General features: G+C 39.8%; 1 protein-coding gene across 2 annotated transcripts in view; it reads left to right on the forward strand.

Moving 5' to 3' along the window:
• FRMPD4 (FERM and PDZ domain containing 4) overlaps nucleotides 1-24466 on the forward strand; it is a 298663-nt gene that overhangs the window by 209346 nt on the left and 64851 nt on the right. For both annotated transcript variants that reach the window (XM_027785446.2, XM_027785450.2), the window contains exons 3-4: nucleotides 20775-20935; nucleotides 23069-23171. In XM_027785446.2, the coding sequence (XP_027641247.2) occupies nucleotides 20775-20935; nucleotides 23069-23171 (264 nt within the window). The remainder of the gene's footprint in view (nucleotides 1-20774; nucleotides 20936-23068; nucleotides 23172-24466) is intronic.

Below are 24466 nucleotides of genomic sequence, written 5' to 3' on the forward strand. Positions count from 1 at the left end.
TCAACACCATAAGGCTGAAGTAGAATCAGCTGAAGTGCATATGCATGTAAAAAAGAAAGTGTCTGTGCGACAGCCCCTGCCTGGAAAGCTTGCATGCCTGGTCCGTGGAATCAGCACACTTGGGTGCCTCTCTGAAATGCCCCTACACTAATTCCCACAGCAGGGGAAACAAACAGAGGGGCTGTCTGTGTGCCGTTACAAGGCTATAACTATATCAGGGTCATGGAGACACGTTGGGATAGCTCACACAACTGGAGTGCTGCAGGGGGAAATACAGGCTCCTTGGGAAGGACAGGCTGGGAAGGCAAGGAAGAGGACTCATCCTTTATGTGAAACAGCAGCTGGGAAGCAAGGAGCTCTGCTGCAGGTGTTGGGGGGGAACCAGCTCAGAGCTTGTAGGTCAAGACTGGCGGGTAAACAAACATGGGTGATTCTATAGTGAGTCTGTAGGCCACCTGATCAGGTAGAAGTAGATGAGACCTTCAGACAACGGGAAGCAGCCTCACATTCACACACACTGGTCCTCATGGGGAATGCGAACCACCATGATACCTGCTGGTGTGCAACAGGAAGAAACAGTTTTGTGGCACAGGTGATCAAGGAGTCAACAAGAGGAGACGCTTTGCTGGATGTCATACCTACAAACAAAGAAAGGCCATTTGGGGATGTGAAAGTCAGGAGAAGCCTTGATTGCAGTGAGCATAATATGGGAGAGTTCAGGAGCCTGAGAGGAGGGAGCAGGGCAAGAGATAGGGTCACAGCCTTAGACTTCAGGGAAGTAGGCTTTGGCTCGTTTAGGGATCTGCTCGGAAGAATCACATGGTATCCCATGGTCCTGGAGAGAAGAGCAGTCCAAGGTTGATCTTCAAGGAGCACCTTCTCCACACTCTAATTTGGTCCATCCCAACAAGCCTGCATGGAGGTGAACAAGTTGCTCCTGACTAAACTTCTCTTATCAAAGCTTTTATTGCTGTTATCAATTAATTTGCACTAAAGCTGCTACACACTTTCTCAGTAAGATCCTATTGTTTTATACACCATTGAATAGGAAGCCTCTGTAAATTAAGCAGTACTGCATGATGTTTCCAGAGACGAGAACTAGATGGGGCCATATAGCTGAATTATTAGAATGGTCCTTGACATGCTTATGCGTATGTCACTTAACATTTCCCAAATAAATCCTGGCCATAGGTTGGGATTTGGCATGGGCTGTGGTCTCTCCCCACAAGGGTTTGGACGCTGTACCTTCTGTTGTGGCGGTCAAGAGAATAACCACAGTGAGAACTACAATGCAGTAATAATGTTGGCACAGGCTGTTCTGTGCCACTTGCTCTCCGTGCCGGGAACAGCCTCTGGCATAATTGATTTATTAGTATTGCTACAGTGACAGAAATGTTCTAGGCCAATAGTGCTTGCATATTATTTGAAAACACATAACAGGGAGATGAGGGATACTGGGAGGTTTTTTGTCCCTTTCCAGAACAAGACTGGGTATCTATTGAGAAATACCTGAGAAGTGAAAAATGAGGAATTACTTGGACAACACTTCCATCTTAATGAAACGCCATTTTCAGTTTCCACTATATATGAATATCTATTTTTGTCGGTAATCCAGCTGGCTGACGTTATTTTTTGCCAAAGGAGAGTTTCTGTTTCCTAGAGAACCCATGTTAAATTATTTCCTTTCAAGGCTTTATCGATAAAGGATATTTTAAATACATGCTGTGTAAACTTGAAAAGGTACACTATGTTGTCACTGATTCTTACAAAAAGTTATTACCAAGCTTCTTGAGACTTTGCATTGCTTAAAAATTGCATGGTACGCAGAGCCACTGTGGCCACCTGCAAAGGCAATGCCTGTCAATGGCAGGCTTTGGCAGGTAAGAGCAACAGTGCTGACAGGGGTAGGTATACTTAAAGGAGAGATTTATCATCTGAACAGCAGAGAGAGAGAGAGAGTGAATGGGTTTGTTCTCAATCTTGATGGATGTGCCACTGTATCTTGCTTGGCACCTTATTGTTACAATGAAGTATTCCTGTAAAGTTGCTTAGAAGACCTTAGAAACGTCTTTAAGATGTGCAAGCCTGTACTGGCCCTTTATTTAGTCTCATGATTAGTTAGTTATGCCATACTTTTGATAAACATGAGCAAATCAGCAGGACTTTTCCGTGGAAGTTAACCCTTGTCACTGAGGCAGAAAATGCCTTCTGGTTACCTATCACTTGTATTAAAGACGAAATCCAAAATATAGCTGTCTACTTTTGATTGTTGTGGGCAAGGTTTTGGCATTTTACACTTTGACATGTGAAAGTAACCAAATCGTTTGTAGCACTGTGGGTTGCAGAGCAAAGGGGTATAGAAACTTGATCCATCCAGAGGCTTCAGAGGGGTGTATAGAAAGTTTCATTTGTTTTCTGTGTATGATTTATCATGATCTGTAGCTGACTTACTGAACAGAGCAGCCAAGGAATACCTTCCAGCTGATACGTTCCAATACTACGGTTTAATTTAATCTGATTTAAGTTAAGGGCGAATATGCCTATATCCAGTATATTACCCACTATCCAATACATTAAAAACAATGAGTCAGAAGAGACCTTCCTGAGAAACAGTGAATAAATTTGTGCTGGTAGTGTTTTGGTAGTTGTGATGGGCCCAGAAATAGAAGTGAGACAGTGCTTGTTAGCAGAGATAGTATCTTTTACTGGGATGACAGAGGTAGTTTGGAAAACAAAACAAAACCAAGTCATGCTTTTGGGCAACATTTTCTGGTTAAAAGCTTGCTTGTTTTTCCAGCTACATAAACTGCTCTAAAAATTTGTTATTAGCCAAACTGGTTCTTAAAAGGGTTTTTTTGTGCCTTTAAGCTTACCTTTTTTTCATTTACTGCCATTTTACAACAGATACCATTCCTGTCTAAATACATAGGTACAATATAGCTTTGCTGTAAAGCAGCATGCCTTCCAGTATACCTGCAGCTTGATTAAAGGGTCATGACCTTGTTACAACCAACATCATTCTTTATAGAGTATTCCTAAAGAGGCTGGTTCATAAGGATCTGAGCACTCCCCAGAAGTGCATTAGGCAGTCACTGTTTGACTTTGGGTCTGGTTTCCTACGTGCTTGCTCAGGGGACAGGCACACACTGGGGACTGTGCTTCTGGCATTGTCACTGATGCAGCAGAGCTTTGCTTCTGGAGCTGGCTGGACTAGGAATCTGTTTTGCTGGACTACATTCAGATAGACACAAAAATCAGTTTAGAGGTTTCTACTAGTAGAAGACACAGGCGGGTCAGAAGCTGCTTGTCTTATAGCTTCTTCTCGGTTGATGGGCTTCCCCACAACTTGAGGACCTGGGTCCCACTCCGTAAGATCTCAGCCTTAATTTGAGAAGATTCTGAGTGCTTGCTGCTAGAGCTAAGGACATCAAATACCTGCCATACCAGACTTACTGCTCAGGCTTGGAGGACACCACACATTGTGGGTTCAAACTTGACTCTACATGCGATGTGTCCTGTACCTGGGCCTTCAAACTGATGAAGGCAGCCCTCAGGGGAGCTGTCTACCTTATCATCTCCTGGACAGCTGAATTTAAACATGGGCATGGTGCTCTGAACTCATCAGCATGAGTTTATTTCCTCCTGCAGGACTGCTGCAATACAGTCTGTCTGATCATGGCATAATTAAGAAATCTGGAAGTTTTTATGGAACAGGTGACGATGAGAGCAGCATGTTGGATCTTCATTTGCTGTTTATAGCCTTTGTGGATACCATGAAGTAAGTCTTGTCTATATTCTTCTAAGGCTGTAAGTAATTTGGGATGGACGTAATTTTCTTTCCTGAGATCAGGTCATTTGTCCATGATTTCACTGTATTGACACAGAAACATGTACCGCAACACTTAGCACTTACATCGACGTTGAGCTTTCAGAGTCTGGTCCAAAATGAGGAAGGACAAAGTGCTGCATCAAACCTCGTGGCTTTCAAATCCAAGCACAGAGTGTACTTTTGCAAAACTATTAGTATACAAAACCCCCAAGTATTACTTTTTTCTAATATAGAGTTATACAGAACAGAAAACAGCACTTCACTGTATTTAGTAAATACCGCCCATATTGCTCTGTGTTCAAGCAACCAGCATCATCCATATGATACAATAATCACACAAGATAAGCTTTGTTAATGAATTCATGATGGATCTCCTTGCTCTGTAGACTCATCTTCTTTGAAGTTTCTTCTGATGAACCATTAGCTATTCCCATTCCTATACCTACTGAAGAATTCTGGTTTTATCTTTTAAAGGACGTGTCTTTCTGGCTCAAAACCCAGCCATTTTATTTCTTTAGTTTCACAGTTTTTATAGTACAGTCTGTCATCCAATTTAATATTTATCAGTAGTAATAACTGACTGCCAGAGTATTTTCAACATTAATTCCGGGTGTCTGTGCACTGGATAGTCCTGCATTCAGAATTACTAAGCAGACCATGCAGGCAGACACTTTGGCTGTAACTTGTTTGCTCATTTATATACAGAAGAATGGAGATGAATAGCTAATTTTGCTGCAGAGAGTTGTCTGCTCTGAATCCCAAACACTCCATATTTTGTAACTCCAAGAGCCTGATCAAACTGTTGTAACAGTCTTCCAATGGTAGAAGGGAATAATTGTCCCAAACTTCCTTTCCCTTCCTCCCCCTGCCCCATGACTTTCAGTAAAAGAGAATATGAATCATGATTAAGAAAGCAAATTAAATACCTCCAGCATGACTGATTGAAATTTCTCCTAAGGATTATGCTGGAAGTGTAGTCTTGCCTGAAGATCCAGAAAGGAAGGCACAGGCAAATGCAGGCAAGCACCAGCAGAGGATCTGAATGTGCAGATTTTCCTGACAGGATTGTACCACATTGTTTCAGTCTGAGGGACTGATTTGACCCTAACAGCATATAAAATGCAGGCTTATGTCCAGCTGTTCAATATGGAAGCTGCAGAGCAGCCTCAATTTTACAAGAGCTATGCAAAATGGAAATGAAAACCTGATCTTCCGATTCCCTTAGTTGCCACTACGAGGAGATCTTAGAGGAGGGGATAGGTTTTGTTCTTGCAGAAAGGATTCAGTTCATGCTCATGTTTTATTTCATCTGGCAACATGTACACAGCTTTAGGGTTGAATTAGTGACAGTTCCTCTTCTAAGGATCTAGGCTCTACTGTAGAAGATTTTCCAAGCAGTGTAGCAATTGTAACTGTGAGAAAAAAGGATGCCAGTAGCTGTACGCTGGGATCTGCACACAGTGGCTGTACCTTGGCTTGTGTGTGCTGGAGTAATTAGAACCCTTTAAAGTTGGAAGTTGTTTTCATCTCGTTACTGTGACTTTACACTGCCTCACCTGTGTTTTACTGGGAAATATCCTTTCAGAGTGACCAGAAGTACAGAGAATGCAAGTTAATCGAGCACACTGTGGACAGCAGCGTTTGATGGATGGTGAGATAATAACTGTTGCCAAGGCCTCCTGGTGTTTTTCTGCTTCCCACAAACACCACCTTTGTCTTGCCTGGGCTGAGTTTTACTCGGGTGTTACTATAAGTCAGGCTGCCAGTGGACTCAGAAAGGAATTAAATGTTGATTGATGTTTTCACTAAGCTGCAAGAGCACTAAGGAAAGGCATCCTGGTAGGGGAAGAACAAGTTGAGTTTTTGTCAGTCTCTGGGAGGAGGCTAGAAGAAGGTTATGGAATTTATGGAGGTTTCTAGAAAGTTTTTCTTTTAATCTTTCCTGCACTGAGAGTCCGTAATGTACACAGATATAACGTGGAGTGTTCCCAGTAGTCCAGAAGTTTGGCTGCAAATTTCCTTTTGGTAGTAGTAACACTTTTCCCATGCTTTGCACAATTAAAGGGAATTGAGGGGTTTTCTGGTGAGTGGCTTCTCCTCTGATTTCATCTCTACCAACTCTTCTTTCCTTCCCATTCCTCCTTCTGTTGCATGTTTTGACTGTGAAAAGTCACCCTGGATCTGGTGTGTTCATGTTCCTTGCTTCTTTCCTCTCTAATCACTCTTGAAAGATTGTATATATGGTCTGTGGTTTGCTTGGTGCTTGGGTTTTGTTTTGGTCTGTTTCCCCAAGATGGTGCTAGTGTATCACCTTCTTATGAGGATGGGATTCTTGTTTCACACCTGGGTGCTTTGAATTGTAGATGCCCGGCATCTACCTATAGTTTAAAGAGGAAAACTTACAGTTTATTAGAAATTAGTTTCTTTTTCCTTCTCTTTTAGGAGAACAGAAGAGCGTAAGTTTCATCAAAGAAGCGTAACAAAGATTTACTGCAGGGCATTTTATATTTTTTTCTGCAGTTGCAATTTTTTCTGTTTTGTTTTGTGGTTTGGTTTTTTAACTCTTTATGCATTTGAATCAGGCCAAAATCAGGAGGTAGAAGTATACTTCCTACAGCTGGCAATAGAATAACCTACATAACTTTACAGAGTGTGGGTACAGAAGCTTAAATGAGACATTTTCTAAAACACAGATAAATTTTTTCCCCTGTTATTTTACCTATAGCAAAACTATAATGGTCAGACATAATGTCCCCTAAAATGCTGATGTTTTAGTGGATCTTGTTTTTTCCACACCAGAGAATAAACCGTAAACCATGTTCTATAAGGATAGGAATCTAATTGAAAATCTTAAGACTTTTCCAGCATCAGTTCCTCATGTTTATGGAGATTTTGACAGGGCAGTGAGTAGGTTAGTTATCCATTGCTGGAGAAGACTTGTTATTTTCTCTTGTCAGTTGTTTTAATTCATTTTAGGAAATAGTAGAGTGAGCTTTGCCTTTTTTAGTTCCAGTTGTTTTAAACCAGTTGTGAGAATTTGTGACTGCTGTTTCAAAACAGAAGTTAGAGAGTAATTTTATTTCCAGATGTGATAGATGTTGTATTTCCTGCCCCTAATTGTGAATCATATAGGCTTTGAAGTTAAACGGCTTGCCAGAACTGAGTAAAACTTCTCTAATTAATCTTTCTGAGTTCTTGATTTCCGGAATAATAACAATTTGATTTGCATATTTTGTGAAACAAAAACGCTATATGATTAAATGATGAAAATTGGTTCTATTTATAGAATAGACTTTATGTGATATGAAAATATAAAGGTTGGTTGTCTGAGTAACTGAAGATGCGAAGGAATGTTTTTCTTTTGGGGACTGTGTGCGTTCTACCTATGCTGACCTGTTATTCTATTGAAAATCAGTCTACTGAAAGTCCAGAAAGTGATTTCCTACTTTCACTTTGTAGGCTGTGACATGACCAAGAAGTGCATAATTTCTGGAGATGTCAGCAAAGATACTATATATTTGTGTGTATATGTACATTGATGAGTTTGTGGTGTTTAACATAATAAAGCTGAAGGAGGTGGTGACCACCGTGAAGCGGGTGTGGTGGTGGGAAGGTGGTGGCCAGCGGGGGCTGCTGGGGAGGTGGCAGAGCAGGGGGACAGGAGGCTGGGTGAGCCCGTGCACATCCCAGAGTTAGGGTGAGGGTGGCATTGAAGGTGTTACATCGTCAGGCTGGTGGCTGAACTCTGAAGATCAGGGGTGTCCTGGGCTGGAGCCAGCATTGCCCTGGAGCTGCTGTTTGTACAGGTGCTTTAGTGCTCGGGTCCATCAGAGACTGGAGGCTCAGAGCAGCCCTTCTGGCGAAGGGTGATCTAAACAGCTGCTTGGAAATACTGAAGGGCCTGACTCCCATTTCAGCCAAAGCATGTTGGGCTGCTCTGACATTAGTTTATATGACATGTAAATGAAAATACAGGCCTCTGGTGCCCCCAGAGCAGAAGGCTCAGACCTAAGTCAGCAGGTTTGGCTCGGCTTTTCATTCCTTGGTGGAAATGCTCTTTACATTTACTTTTACAGCAGACATTTAAACCCCAAGTTCAGTGTGCTTTTGGTGGACACTAAAAGGAGGCCACGATACCTTTTGTAAAGAGTCAAGGGTTTAACTGGTAGAATTGTGCAGAGGTTTCCCTCTTTTTTTTCTTTTGTTTTTTCATGTGCTATGCCGTGCATTTTAAATTATGCCCTATGTTATAAAGGCCGCTGTGGTTCAGTGATGTTATGTGAAAAGTAAAGTGCTTTGGGCCAGGAAGTGTGATCTAACTATAAAACATTATTATAGAATACCTTGCATAATTGAGATGTAGTAAATTGGGGACTTCTTCACTGGAACATTTCTTACAAAATTGATTTATCCTGATGGTAGACACTGCGGCTTAATGGAGAGATAGTATTGGCTTAAATTTAGCTACTTTACAGTTAGATCATGCAACAAATTATGTTTAAACAAGTGTGTGTTTTGTCATCCTGTTATTATCTGTTCTGTTTGGTTCTGTGGGGTTTTGGAAAAGAAAAAGAAAAAAAAGCCTTGCTGTATGTATGTATAGTATGGCTACCAAACAGCATGCCTTCCTTTCAGCCTGAGCCTGCGGGTGACGGACACTTACAAGCTAAACCGATTTACATTCACTGCCAGTGGCTCAAACCCATCCTTGTTTTTAACTTTAAGAAATAAGTAAGAAATGAACATATTTCAGAACATTAGGGCTTGTTTTCTTCAAGTTTGGCCTGTTCTGTGAATCTGACCAGTGTATGTACAGAAAGATTACATTTTGTATCTGGTATTACAGTAGGTTGAAAATAGGTATAGTATCAGTGACCAAGATTTTGTTTTAATTGTACTTGGTTGTCTGAAAGCCTGAGCCTCTAAAGTCTTTGTTTTAGCACAGCATTTAATGTTAGAAATGCACCAATGTTGTTTTTCATTGAAAAAAAAAATCAGTATTCCAAAATACTTTTGGTACATTTTCAGTTCTGAAACTTTGAAGGAAGGCCTTGAATTATGGTTTTCATGAGGATGGGTTTTGAAGAGTTTATCAGCTTTTAGATTTCAGAAAAGAGTGATATTTTTCTGGCTTAACCCAAAAGCAAACTATCTGTCTAATTGTTCTGAACTCCTAAGTGAGGATTGTCATAGAATCGTAGAAAGGTTTGGGTTGGAAGGGACCTTAAAGATCATCCAGTTCCAAGTCCCCTGTCATGAGCAGGGACACCTTCCACTAGACCAAGTTGCTAAAAGCCCCATCCCACCTGGCCGTAATTTGGAATTAACTGAAAACTATAAGTCTGATAGAAGCTAATGATAAATATAGAAGTTAACAAATTCTCCCTGATATGCAGGAAGGGCAGCTCTTCTAGACCACTGGAGCTGTTCCAGGCATCAGTAGCACTGGCTATGGTTGTGCTTTGTATGTATGCTCCTGTCAGACCTGAGGGAGCTGATTGTGACAGTAACTCTCTCCTTTTCAGTGCCCTCAGTGCAGATTAAAGGGAAAAGTGAGTTCAAAAGACCTTGCAGAATTGCACATTATTTTTACAAACGTCTCGAAGATGTTGATCGGAGTTCAGAGATGAAGCTTGTAGAAGTTAATTATCTATCAGTAAGATTAAGTTTTAGAAAGTTCTGACATTAAGAATATTTATGCCATTTAATAGTCTTGCATTCCTTGTTAAGAGTTTATTACATGTATAAAGACTGCATTTTTCATAAGATTGTGCCAATTATAATGCAATGATAATTAAACTTGAGTTTTATGTGCTTCTTTTAAAATGGAGAAGTGCTGTATTAAAATCTTCATATTTCTGCCTCGTCAAAAGTAAATGCCTGTTTAGAAACCTTTCTAAAGCTTTACTTTATTATTTATAATAGGAAAATGATAAAATCATGAAGCAATATGTGCTGTGTATATTGCAGAAGAAATTTCATTCCCTAATTCAGTCATTTGTTAAATTTTTTTCAAAATGGTAAATTTTTCTTAAAATTTAAAAAATATTTGTGATAGGTGAAGAACTGTAGAGGAGCAACATGCAGTATTAAGAGAGAAAATATCTCCAGATACCTTTCTTTGGGTTTATCATTTTGCTCTGCTGATATGCTGGTCTGGGACTGCCACTGTGTAGACAAGAGTTACACAACTCACTCTGGCTATTCATTTCTCGTTTCATTTCAGAAGCTGTAAATGCTTGGTTTTCTCTGCAGGAAAAAAGCATAATCCCAGTGTCTTAAACTTCACAGGTAGTTCACCTAAAATTATGATTCCTGTTAGAAACTGCTGAAGTGAACAAAAAGTTTGTCTATACTAGCAGGTTACGTACTAAATAATTCTATTAAAATGTATCCATTATCTCATATATATTTGGTATATTAGTAATATTACTAAAGTTGGGTTAGACATTGGCTGTTTGTTTATTAACTGGCTCTATAAATTCCTGTGTTATGTATGTAGGATTTTGTGATCAGTGTTTATTATTCTGTTGTACTTACTCAGCCACTGCCTGGGACAAAGCATCCCAGCTTTACCCTCATATACACCCTTCTCCTTTTTGAGTCCCTAACACAGCATTTTCTTTCACTTTCTTATGCTTTGAAATCAGTGTTTCACTAAAACCCTTGACCGTCATTCCACAGTGTCTGAACTCCCCTTCTGGCACATTTAATTTGCCCGCCTTATTAAGACCTTCCACTATCTGTTTACAGCGAATTGGGACTTCTCAAGATGAACAGGGAGAGTTGATGTGCTGATCATCCTGGCTGCAGCCAGGATTATAATCCCCCCCCACCCCCCCACCCCTTACTGTAAATGACACTTGTGCTTGACTTTTTTCTTTACCTGTAAGTAGGGGGTTTCTATCTGAGTAGGTTTCCCTAGAGCAGCTGTCAACCCAGTTTAATCCCAAGGGGTCTGTTTTGAAATGTCGTATATTGCCTTTTAGCTCCTTCACCTCGTGAGGAAGCTTGCTGGCAGTTCTGAATGCAAGGAGGTAATGTTTCTTGTACATTATTACCATGTGTACTGCCTTTAATAATATTTATACAAATACTGTCGGACATAGTAGATTAGTAGTTGGGCATTTTTTTCATATACAGGTAAATAGAAATTACCCATAGGCTTTAGTGAAAGCTTCTTGGATATAATGAAGCTGAAATATGATCAGCAGCACCCCTATTTTTGAGGCATATAAAATACCCTGTGATTACTAGAAATGTTCTTACTTAGAAAGGTTTGCAACTTACTTTGAAATGAAAAAGTAGGCCCAGAAAAGTCATTCAGTCATGTTGTGCTGCAGTATAGCGAATAATCTGTCAAGGGAAAAAAAAAAAAGGATCAAACGCACCTGATTTTTTCTTCTTTCTATATCCCAGGTTTAATTTTCACGTGACAGCTCTATCTGGCAGCCTCACCTCCCATCAATGCAATCTGCCATTCTAGATAATTTCAGTTGAGTTCTCTTTCTCGTTTTGCATTTGCTGAGGAGTCATAATGGCACACTCCAAAATCAGCAGTCAAGAAGAGTAATCCTCTCTATCTGTATGTTGTTAAAAGAGAGTGGAAAGAGATGGTTTCTCTTTTTCCTCTCTGTCCTAGAGGCCTTCTCCGGGGTTGTTACAGGATTAGATGTGCTTTGAAGACTGACTGTGAAGACTTAGTTACAGAATGTGAAGGCTTGATTTTGAGGCTTTTATGAGTTACTATGAAAATCTTTTAAATTCATTTTATACACCTTGGTTGCTTATAGATCCCTTTCACTTTACATAAACTTACTTGTCTCTTATAACCAGAGAATGAAAAGTTTTTTCTTGCGCTCATTGCTTCAGTGCAGAAGTTGGACAACTTTATAAAAGCACAGCAACTTTCTAAGCTTACCTGTGCCTGAGTCTCCAGGGAAGACAATTCATGCCCAGCATGGGAAACTGGAGACAGCGTGTTGTACTGATCTACAGATTGCTTCTCCATGTGTCCTTGAAGTCAGAGAAACTCATGTTTCTAACTGGGTTGCTGTGTTGCCCTTTGCTGAAGTCAACTCTCCAACCTGCTTCTGAGTGCAGAGAGCTCCACCCACCAGAATGATAATAGTAGTTTATATCCCTGAGCCTTTAAATACAAGATCATGGCTAAACTAAGGAGCTGCAGTATTGAGTACCCACTTTGTATCTACTAACCCATACGCTGCTACTTCCACCTGATAGCTGCTTCCATCTGATGCTTAGTTTCTACCTGAGAAATGCTGTGTTTTGCTGAAGAGGCAAAAGATGAAATGCTGGGTTGATGTGGTACCAGCAGAAGCGATGGCTTTGGTTCAGGAGCCCTCCAGCGTAAACTGTGAAAAGGAAGAAAATGAGTAGATAATTCAAAGCCCTTTCTGTGACCTGCTCATCCATTCGATTGCTGGGGGAATAGGGAGGATTAAGTTCAAAGGAGAAACAAATGGGCTTTACTTCCGCTGTGAGTGCTTATCTCCATATGCTCTTAACTGGACTGAGTTAGCAGAGTTAGGCACATACAGAGATGCTGAAGCAGGGGCTTTGGTATTTCAGCTGTTTGTTCATGCCAAGCACAGCTGTACCAGGGGGTTACAATGGGCATGTTAATTCTGGATTCCGTCTACGTACCATGTTACCAGTGTGCCCACGCTTAGCATTTACTGAGAGTGACATGTGCATGTTGGAGCAAGCCTCCAGTATCGCACCAGACTAGATTTTTTTTTTTAGTTGGGAGCTTTCCTAATCTAATCGGCACCTTAAAAGCTATTTCCATGGTGTTTCTCCTCCCCCTTTCTTTTTTTTAATATTTCAGTTGAACAAATTGTTCATGTTGAGTTGGAGATGGCAGCTCCTTTTCCTCACTGGATGAGAAATACTGGCGGCCCTCAGCATAGGTCTGTGACGCTTGCTGCAGAGCTCAGCTAGGCAGGAGCTGACAGATTGCTGTTGACAGGGTTAGCATGAAACTTCTGAAATGCAGGATAGATAGGGATTGTTCATTCTGTTTTCTAGAGGACACTTTTGGTCCAAATGAATTTATTGTATATTTGCAGTTCAGTAAATCCTCTTTTTTTTCCCTTGCTGTGTCTTTAGTTGCAAAAGTTTATTGATGCGTGTATAGAAGATAATGAAAAGCTCCGTTTCAGCTCATCTTTACAGGCCTCAGCATCATTCTCTATCCTGAATGGAGTTGCTCAGATCACGTAAAGAAAAATGCCTTTTGTGTGGAAAAAACACAAGGTGTACTTCAGATCCCACCCCACTAAGTGTAAGAAGTTCCTGCCTTGAAGGAGAGCCAGTAGTTCTGATTTCTGACAAAAACATCTCACACAGTTTTCTTCTTGAAGGGCCTGGGCCAGGCACGTGGCCAAACGCCCTGCCTCCCTGAGCTGTGCCACAGCCCGTGCTGCCTACACAGGAGCCAGCTTTCTGAAAGGCTCTTTCCAGGAAAGAAATGCCAGCAGCTTCATAGGGTCCTAAGCCTCTCCTCCAGGACTAGGCAAGGCCCGCTTGGTGGTGCACTTGGGGCCCTTGGCAAAACCAGCCCATGTTAGTCCTGGCCATTCTGCTGCCCTGGAGTTGCTTGTGGGATGCAGTTGACTCTCTATCCACCATTTTGTCCACCCAGTCTAGTACATATGAATAATTTGTGAGCTTCCTTGCCTGTGAAAACTTGCTCAAGCCTACAGAGTGGGCCCCTGAATCTCCTTCTGCCTACAGGCTTTGAAACTGGGAGTATTTGTGCTGGAGCCAGTGTCACCCTGGTGAAAAGAACCTGCTAGGATAAAATTGGATGCAGAAATGCTGTTCAGTGTATAGTGTGTAGCAGCATAATTACACATTAAGGGGGAGGGCTGTCAGTATGCTTTATGTGTTGTATGTGTATGGGTGCAATTTAGACATACCGTTGGTGCATCAGCGTTGGCTCTGCATTTCAGGCAGTAAGGAAGGCAGAGGCTGGCATCGTGCTCTGCTTACAAGGGAGGCAATTCCAGCATTCAGGTGGCCAGTGTTGCTGGGAGCTCCTTTTTTCTTCCTTTGGGAGAGTTTCTCCTTCGAGGTTTTTTTTCTAACAGATTTAAGTGTTGAAAACCTTATTTATTTTCATTTTTATCCTTTTTGTTGTGTTGTTCTTTAACTCATCTTAAGATATTCATAGTTCATCTCTGCAGGGTTCCTTCATATCTTTCCTTCCCATCCTCTGTGGTCCTTTCTTTGCTGTAGCCAATTTCAGTGAGATGTTTCTATGCAATTTCTGCTATTTGGATGGTGCTGGAGAAGTCCCATCCCAATACAGCCAGCAGGACACTGAACATTCATCATGAAAAGAGCTCTAGAAATGCTTGTGGTCATCCTGAGAGGAGGAAAATAAGAGGGAACTTCTCTGGCAATCTGTAGAGACTGTTGCAAAACTCGCAACAAACCACTTGTAGTCTGCAGTTGGGGCTTGAGGCTTATTTTCATGTCTTTGTGGGATTCAAGTAGTTTGTTTACTTCCCAATATACAGCATTCATATATACAGTATATGCAGAAAGCAGAAGTATTCACATATTACATGTGTAATATTCTCAAGGTGCGTGCTAATTGTCATTGTAAAATATACTTCCAGTTTATTTTTCCCAGTGCCTGCCTGAAGCTGAACATAAATCTTTTTATCCCTCTAAATTTGTATTCATGTCAGTTTTATTCACTGTGATTTTGCTTCACTTTGTCTTGCTTTAGATTGCACATCGTGCCCAACAGTGGAAGAGGAGTGGATTTTGAAATTTTTTTACGTGTCAGATTTCCCTGTATCTAATTTTATCAAAAAAGCTGTCACCAACTCCTTCTGAAACCAGCAAACCTTCTTCTTTCTAATTACATTTTTACCATATGTTCATCCAGATGGCATATGCCAAACATTTTCTAGGGTGCTATAAAATGACCCGACTTTAGAGGATCGAACTGCTGAAGAGGCTTATAAAAAAAATGGAATTGACACTGGGGCAGAAAAATAGTCCTAGAAAGAAAGAAAGGAAAAAAAAAAACCCCAAAAAACCAACTGATCTATCTTCCCAGTTGTATTTTGTGCTGTGATAGTGAATTCTCAAGATACACACCTGTACAAAAACAGTGAAAATGTAGGGTATATTTTATTGAAGTGTTAACACTTGACTCCTTTTTGAACAACTGAAAATAAAACTTTTGTCTGATGAGTATGTCTGAAAAGAATTCTGGAGCTGTGAGCAGCTCTCTGGTTTGTTGCAAAATGGAGTAAAAAAAGAGTTTGTTAAGCCACCAGATTCTCTGTAGGAGCAGCAACTTTACTTAGCAGTGTAATAACTATTTGGGAATTTTTTTTCCTGAAATATCATTTCCAAGTAGAAGACAGATACAGCTGATGCATGATTTTGACACTCGTGTCCTAGATCTTAATAATTCTTGGGTTTGGGATTTTTTGGAGGAAATAAACTGAGGTATACTGAGGGGTGCCAAGAAATTGAGGAATTAAATTAAATAAAAGGAAGAAGCTTATTTTTCATATTTAGTTACTAGTTAAGATAAAATAAGATAACTTTTTCATTCTCTGGAGAGTTTGTGCATTTGTTCTCACCTGTGGCAGTTTCCTTGTAACTGTAATTGTTGTTTTGATAATCTTTCCAGATCATCAAGGGGAAAACTATAAAATGCCCTCCTGTTATTATCAGCTTACATAATATTGCCTCAAGTCTCAAGCTATTTTACTTTGTGTGAATTCCTGAAGACAGGCAATTGAATGAGAGTCAAATTTACTTTCTTATATTGCTGCAATAGCTTTTACAACTCCCAGTTGCAAAGGACATTTTGAGTGCACAACCCAAGGCTCTGAACAGAGTGTGAGCCAAGATGTATTTTTGGGGAAGGGTGGGCAGAGGTTCATGGTCTCAGCGACTGAGATGGACAATTGTAAATGAAGGTTTTCTCTACGTCCTTAACTTGTATAGGTCTTTTTGAAAATCACAACTGCAGTCAAAAAAGCAGATCCTCCACCTCCTCCAAATTAATGAGACAGGATTTTAATAGTGCTCAACAATTTGAAGTGATTTTGTTATTTCTGAATTAAACCTTTGATAAAAAGCCCTTATCTCCATCCTCCTCGCCCACTTCCACTCATCAGCCCATGAGTGGTTTGACATTTCCAAACACTCTTCTCCCATCATTGCCCAGGATTACACCTGCTGTGTCGCAAGTCAAAACAGTCTTATTTTGTAGTTAAATCAATCTGTATATGAGAGACATTGTAACTATTTAAAAACTAAGGATTAAAACCTTCAACGTTGAGAACTGGTGTTTACCTTGGCAGTAACTGAAACAAGCTGTAATGTGGCAATACAAAATGCAGCCTGTCACTATGCAGTCCCGATATGATGCAACAGCCATTTGATTATGGTTGAGTTGTTTCAGTGTTTGTGGGCATGCAGCTGTATTAAATTCACCTTAGGTCTCACCTTTTCTGTTGGGTTTTTTTGGATGTCTTTGCAGAAGAGCTAAAGTTGTTCAGGTACCTTTGTTAGGTATTTTCAAAATAAGGTTTTTCATAAACAGGTTCACTGGATTCATGCTGAAATTTTCAGTTTCTTAGAAGAGTTAGACCCCCTAAGCATTTTCTGTATAACAAATTTCAGCCTGCTGAGGTCAGGCTTTCTAAGCTACCATAGACAAACCTCTCAGAATTAGCCCACTAATCCCTAAGTGTCAAGGAATGATACATCAAAATCCAAACGCTGTAAAAGCATTGTGCTTGCATGCTGTGCTTTTAATTACTAATATGAATCATTAAATCAAGCTTTCATTTTAATTACAGTCTTTGTTTAGATATTCCTTCTGTTATTCAGCGTGTAATTTGAATGAGGAAATGTTAAGAAGATTTCCATAGAAAGCGTTACCAAGTTAATCGTTATGTAGCTAATAATGTGAAGATTCAAAGTGCCAGCCTTAAACTGTACCTCCAGCTTTCCCGATCATGAATTCAGGTATGCTCTTGTTACATTAGTCTTCCCATAATGTCCTGGGCAGCTGAATTGTGTTTGCAGGTGCTGGCTGCCTTGTCACACAGCTGATCAGTGTTCCCCAAAGTATTTTTCTTTCCTAATTTTCTTCCTCCTTCACTCACTGTAGGCCTCTTTGTAGATGAGTGTGCGCATGAATTTTATGCCACCCTGCAATGCCTTCATTCTCCTCTGTGTGTTGGTGCACGCAGTCAGATGCTTTCTCTTGTTTCCCCTGTTACTCTCTTTTGAGTAGAGTAGTTGCCACAGAGAGCTTTTGAGAGTAAGTACCTGGAATTACACTTCTGCTATGATTTTCTGTAGCTGGTAGTTTATCTCTTGAAAGAGGCTGGTGTATAAAAACTCTGTTCAAGAAATTCTGTAAGAATTACTCTCTTTAATAATGGAAGCTGTCTCCCACAGCTCACAATAACAGTACATCAGAGAAGATAGCCTTTTGTAAAGCAGGGACTCATCTCAGTCATTGAAAACGGTAGGAAATAAGTATCTCTCTTTGAAAAGGCAATCGAAGGGCAGCTTGCATTTGTGTATGTGGAAAGAACAGTTCATACTTAAATTCTCAACCTTGTTCCTTTTCTTCCATTTTTCCTTCAGAAAAGTAAATCTTTAGGTATGATCTAAGCAGAGTACCATCTAAGGACATTTTTCTTGCATTTGAGGCAAACGGGAAGTTTGCAGTGTTGCAGTTATTCTTGTAAGATGTTTCACTGTTTAAGTGATGCTCTGTGTAAGGTTCCCCAAGGTGGTTGTTTTGAGTTCAGGTTTATGGGATTCTGGTTTAGAACTCCTAACATAGCTATTCTTCAGAAGTCAATATTTTCCATAGCTAAGATGGATATCAAATGCTTCCAGTTAATGCAAAATTGAAATTAGTCTTGAACTATGGTACTACAACTGACATCTCAATAATGAACTAGCCACAGGAGGAAGCAGGTTTGTCAATGTACCATCACAAAAAGCTTTGAGTATTCATCTAATCTCTTCTGGGATCGTATTCGTATATCTTGCTGCTCTCTTGAAATACACTTCCAACATACTGAATGATACAAGAATATCTGATGCAGCAAGTTGTGGAAGCATGAGAGGCAGAGTCTTTTTAGTTGATGTATTTGAAGGCGGATAACCTTAAAAATCAATAAAACCTGCTGTGCCACTCAGAATCATGATGGACTGTTCCTCGCCGATTAGGCTTTAAATAACTGATGCTGTGCTGCTGCAGATTCTCAGTACAAGCCGATGCAATGGCTGGAGGCAGGCATCCAGTAGCAGAGCTGCTCTTTTGAGCAAATCTTTATGTCTGCTCTTGGAATTTGTTATCTGAAGTGTAGCTGTTGGTGGGGCTTTTGAGGGGTCGTTTTGTTTGTGGGTTTTTTTTTTCTTCTTCATGATTTAGTTTTCAAACAGGCTACACAAGTGCTTGAAGAGAGAATGTACAATGGCAGGAAAGTAGTTCTCAAAAGCTCAAGCAGTATTTTCAAGTTGCTTGTAAATATGGCATTTCCTCTTTGGAGAAGCGTCAGCTTGTATTGCAGAAATGGACACAGCTATTAGACACAAATGATTAAATAGAACATTTTAACTTTCTGGTAAGGCTGTGACCTAGAAGAGGTGACAAATGCAATTTTATATTCTCTACCAAAGCAAAGTACGCAAGTTGAGATAGGTAGTTTTTTCAATACCAGTGACATCTCAGAAAGTGTCCCAGTTGAAAGACAAAATGTTTGAATATCTAGAAGGCCACATCATAAATGGGAGTTGATGGGGAGGAGGGTGTCTGGGAGGTCTTAAAGATAGATTTCATAAAGAGTTTACATTTTTCTAACAGTTCTTTTGAATAAACATAATAGAAAATTATCTGAAACTAATTGACAAAAACTGGAGGAACAGGAGGAGCTGGAGAATGAAGTATCAGATGTGTTGCTCTACCTAGTAAAAGAAAATGTATTTCCTTTGCTGACTTCACCTTATGCAGACACTAGGAGAGCACAGAGATACTCTCTCTCTCCTATTTTTGTAAGGATGTAGCTTCTGCTACCTCTGATCATATGCATAAAAAGGCAGCATGTTACTCTTAGGCAGACTGAATCTTGTGATAGGGATAGAGAGTTTCTTTGAAGAAAAGCCCTAGAAAAATCCAGTCGCAGGAATAAGCTCCCACTGAGAGTTTACTGAGATTTTGCTGCTCTTCTGTGTATCAGTAATAGAAGAAGACCACAGAGAGAATGGAAATTGATGTCATGCCCAAGGTGGATGTGTTGGGGAAAGATCAAAGAAGTTTTTGTATGTTATTGATGCTGAAAAGTGATCTCTGAATGATGCCTTTCTCCTTATGGACTGCCTTACTGGAGTTCTTCAGGGAATTGTATCTGAAGGTGGAAAAGGGACGGTAAGAGAGAGCAACAATTCTGGTCACATGGGATGTCTGAAAACTCTCGTGTTATAACATGTTATATATAAGATTATCAAGGATATGGGAAAATCACTTATTTTCATGTTGTTAATTATTTATGAGGAGATCAACTTTCAAAATGGTGATACTGCCTACTGCTGTAGGGATATCTGCCTATCTGATGCTCTTTGCGGTGTCTTATGTTGGGCACCTGGCCGTTACCTTTCTCATTGCAGGAGCCTGTGCCCTCCCTGCAGACGGGGCTGGGACTTGGCTCTGTTTGTCTACCGCATTTATCCATCAGGAGCTGGAGTTAGTTCAGCACTTGCAGATTTATAGTCTCTTGTAGATAAATAAAGAATTAACTTTCAGCCAGGCAGCTTTAAACAAATACTATCTGAGCTCTGTCAAGACTGCAATAACCCGATGCCACGAGCTGCAGGTCTGTCTTCATGCTACGCTGACCAGGTATTGCTTGTTGCCTGCAGTGGTGACTGGGTTTCCTAATGCACGTGAGTTCAGTTAATGGCATTTGGAAGGGTGTGACACTGGAGCGGTCTGTCTGTCTCTCTAATCGACACTGGGAATTGGTAGCCGTGATTCAGCAGGGAGCTCCAGGCATTGGGTGGGAAACCCAAACTATGTTCCAGTACAGTCTGCATACAGCATCATTCACATTTCAGTGATTATTAATGTTAATTTAGAGGTCTCTGTGCTTTTAAACCACGACCTCTTTCATGGATATGTGATGTTGGATAGCTTTCATTTTTATTTTCTGCTTGAAAAATCAAGATTTTTCCCTCCAGATATGACAATTCTTTCTTCTAGGTACAGTAAGTCACCTTTGTCATAAAACTGTAGCTGAAAGTAAAGTATTTTAGTAATTGCTGATAAACATATTTTCTTGATACCCTCTTTTTTTTTTTCTCTCTCTTTTTTTTTTTTTTTTTTCTGGAGTCACACTTTGTTTACCCGAGTAGTAAATATAGAGCTGTTACGTGTGCCTTAGGTAGTCTGTTGGGGAGGACTCAGCTCAGAAACTTGCTTAAAATTTTGGAAAAACACATTTAAATATGTGTCTCTTCTTACAAAAGGCTGGTGGACCCTTGTATTTTACATTAAGAGTAGGTCACTCTATCATTTTTCCCTTCCAGAAATGAAGGATGAAAGATTCAAGTACTGATGACAAAGGCTTTATTATTGGGTTATTTTTCTTTCATGTATGGGGTATAATTAAATGTATGCTGTCAAAGAGACCTCTTTATAGGTTGATACTATTGATTAGTGTTTGAGACCTGCCAGCAGCATCATTACTTTGTGTATTAGAAATTCTAATAGAAAATTAAGTTGATGTTTTAATTCCTATAGTGAGAACATTTCAGGTATTCATCTCATATCGCTGCAGAAATTGCTTGGCTCAAGTAGGTACCACAAAATCATGTTTTAATGATTTTTTTCCTTTTTCCATCTTTTATTTTTTTTTCACAGTCACATGACACAATCAGCCACATTTGAAGACCCTCGAATAGAGAGCTGCCAAATAACCCCTCCAGCTCCTCGGAAAGTGGAAATGAGGAGGGATCCTGTGCTAGGATTTGGGTTTGTGGCTGGTAGTGAAAAGCCCGTTGTTGTACGCTCAGTAACACCAGGTATGTTTTCCCCACATGACCACAAGAAACAAACTTGGATTTTATCTACTGAGATGAAACACAGTTACAAATTTGAGTACTGTTAAAATATTCAGGCAGGCAAAGTAATCACACATACTAAGTAGGATTTTAAGCCTTTTATTACCCAGTAGTTTCCCTCCTTGCACCCATTTCTAACATTATGTAAATATGTTTAAAAAAAAGCCAGGTTTAGGTTATTGCTTTAAGCCCTTACTGTTGTTTGCCTGAAAAAAAGTTGACCCACTTCATTCAAGGAAAGGTCTTCTCCCTATTATGTTTATATTGGTTTGATGTCACCTTCATTGCCATTGAATCAGTGTTTTCAAGAGGTATATTGAGTTGTGAAATTAAAATTTACATATTTTTCATTCTTTTTATCATCAGCTTCCCAAGGAGAGCTAGGTTTCTAACTATAATACTTGGTTCTAAATATAATATTTTCTTTTTAAAAAGAGGGTGTTATTGCTGGCTTTTTTGTATTATTATTTATTTAATGGAAACTTCTGTATAACTATATGGCAAAAAGCCAGGTCAAAATAGATTCCTAAATGTCTTACCTGGAGTGAAAATTAGTGAGGTTTGTGGTATTTTTGAATTTATGGGGGACCACACCTGGGACTAATCAGTCTTCCAAACAGCGGGCTCCTACTCTCTGTGCTTAAAAGTTTAGGTTGTTATGTAAAATTGCCTTGGAGCCAAGGGCAGGGATTTGACTTTGCTCTTGTTCAATATGTTCTCCAGAACCCCACAGATAGCAGAGGAGAGGGAAAATCGACTTTGTGAAGTTCTGATGTCATTTACCCATGTGTGTGCATTGATTATAATTGTATTGCTTTCAGATGAAGCGAGCAGTGTAACTAATATTTGAACTATATCCAGATGGTTCTTTTCTCCCATGTTAGAATTATTAATGTAGTTTTATGTTACAGTTCAATTTGGAAAAGGTGTTTATTAAATTCCAAGTGAACAGGAGGAAAGATGAGCTCAGGACAACGTTCCTCTGCATGGATTTGTATCCATTGATGCTGGATATCTAGGTGAAGTTTTGAAACCAGAGGAAAGGAACAGCATTAGTTCAGTTGTTAAATGAGTTGGTTTTGAATACTGTAACATTTACTTTTAAGACTTTATCTTCATATTGAGAATATTATTGGGGGGGTTATGTATCATCATTGCAGAGTTTAAAGACAGAAGTCTGAAGGGGATATATCTTTTCACTAGCAGTTGTGATGTCGCACCCTCTTCTGGGCATGTAATCATGCTGAGAAGCAAAGTATTATGTGCATTTTATAACACACAAACTCAATATGCATTTCAGCAGTGTCAGAATCCAAAGGACATAGACATGTACATGCCTGATTGTCTACTCAGGCTAATGCTAAGTATCAGTGTCTGACTGAAAGTGGCAATGCTTTTGGATGTACGTAAAGCTTGTGTTCACCAAGTGGTAGGAATCCAGAAGAAAAGAGACTCAGAGGCTGGAGGTATAGAAAATTACTGTCTTAAGATTGAAGGAAACAGGTTTGTGTTGGCCAGAACAAAAAGCGAGAGACCTGCAAGACTTTCAAATATGTAAGTGATGTTTCATAGGGAAGAGGAGTAAGATGTTTGCGAGTGTTACTTTGTCTAGGACAGGGAACAATGCTTTGCAACAAGGAAGATCTGGTGTAGACACCGGGGAGAAAGACTTCCTGATCTTAACAGTAGTTAACAGGATCATTTACAGGAAAAGGAGTCATCCTTAGGGTGGTCATACAAGAGTATCAGACAACGATTGATCAGGGATAATTAAGGTATGGTTGATCACACTTTAAAGGGTGAATTAGGCCACCCATTAAGGGTCCTTTTGGCCCTCCAGAATATCAAGGCCTTATTTTTAGGTGGCTAGATGTGAGTTTAGAGCTTAACTTGAGGAACTTCTGTAGAAGCTGCTAATACACTAGCTTTCAAGATTTTCCTGGTGAGGAAGTACTAGTAATGTCAGAAATAGTGTTAAGCGTGCCATTAGTTGAAGAAAAAAACACTCAAATATGTGAATAACAGAGTGAATCTGTGCATTTACAATGGTCTGCTAACCTGTGGTGTTGTGTGTTTTTTTTCATTTGTCTCCAGGCGGCCCCTCTGAAGGAAAGCTTATACCAGGGGATCAGATCATAATGATTAATGATGAGCCAGTCAGCTCTGCTCCAAGGGAGAGAGTCATCGACCTTGTCAGGTAGTTGATGTCCTGTCGCTTAAACTATGAACCAATAGCTTATTGCTTGTACAGTCATTTGATAATACAGCAAGCCTTGCCTTCTCATGGCTGAGAAAAGAGAAAATAATGTTGCTTAAGTCATAATGAAGAATGGTGAAGCATTTTAGTATTGAAATGAAGTGCTCTTTTAAATGTCCTCTGGGTAGCTGAAAAAGTATAGTAAGATATCTGAACAGTTCCAAAATACTTGGGTATCAAAACGGGAGTAGTATTCTTCTGGTATTTATTTTTGGTATGGGTTGTTGAAAAGATAATTCCTGGATCAAGGCAGCTCCAGTCACTGTTATACATGAAGAAAGTTGAATTGTGTCTGTCTTGTGTGAAGAGGAAAGAAAATGTGGTGGGGTCATTTTTGAGAGCAGATGGGTGAATGTAAATGCTAGTATGTAGAGAAGCTCAAAGAGTGTTTGGGTGGATTGCAGGTAATGAGTTTGTGAAAAGAGCAGGAGGCAAGGCCGTGTGGATAGGTGGCAAAAAATGACAAAAAAGTGACTGGAGAATGCAGGAAAGAAGAAATGTCATTATTTCTAATGGGATGTAGAGGGAAAGAAAGGGCAGTGACTGACAAATGCTCAGGATCTATAAAAAGATGTGATGTGGTTCACATAATAAGCTTTGTGTTTGGAGTAATAAGAAATGTTAGTGCATTGCATAGAGAAATGACTAGTAATTAAAAAAATGAAACATAAAAATTATGTTGTTGTAAATTCTAGTACCCTAGTTGCTGGAAATCAGGTTTGCTTCTGTTATTTTCCTTCTCATTGGTGTAAATTCTGAACTGGTGGATCTAGTTGATTCCTGAGAGATACTCAAGTTTTAACTGTGGAGGTACCTTTCCCCAGAACTGGTAGCTATCGGTGTTAGCCATATAACCAATTTACTTCTAGAAATTTGGGCAAGAGGTGCTGTGGTAGTTGTACTCTTCTTACTGATCACACATTGAGCAAAAAGGTGCTCATTTGCTGGGGATTCAGCTGTGAACCAAACTTCCAAAGGAGATACAGAAATGGTATAAAGACGCCAGCAACACTGATGCTTTTATCTATGTTAGGCGGGTTTGGATAAAATATGATATCTTTTTGATTTTTTTTAAAAACAGTGTTGACCTGCAAGTCAACTAACAGAAACACAGCACATTAAGAGGGGTCTTTGACACTTGTCTTTTAAGACAAAGAAACTCCATGAACTGCAGGAACTGTTCCTAATAAATTTCTGTTCTATGCTCTGTATTGACTGTCAGCTAAAGGCTCACA

The sequence above is a fragment of the Falco peregrinus genome, chromosome 4 (assembly GCF_023634155.1).
Source record: "Falco peregrinus isolate bFalPer1 chromosome 4, bFalPer1.pri, whole genome shotgun sequence".
Taxonomy (NCBI): Eukaryota; Metazoa; Chordata; class Aves; order Falconiformes; family Falconidae; genus Falco; species Falco peregrinus.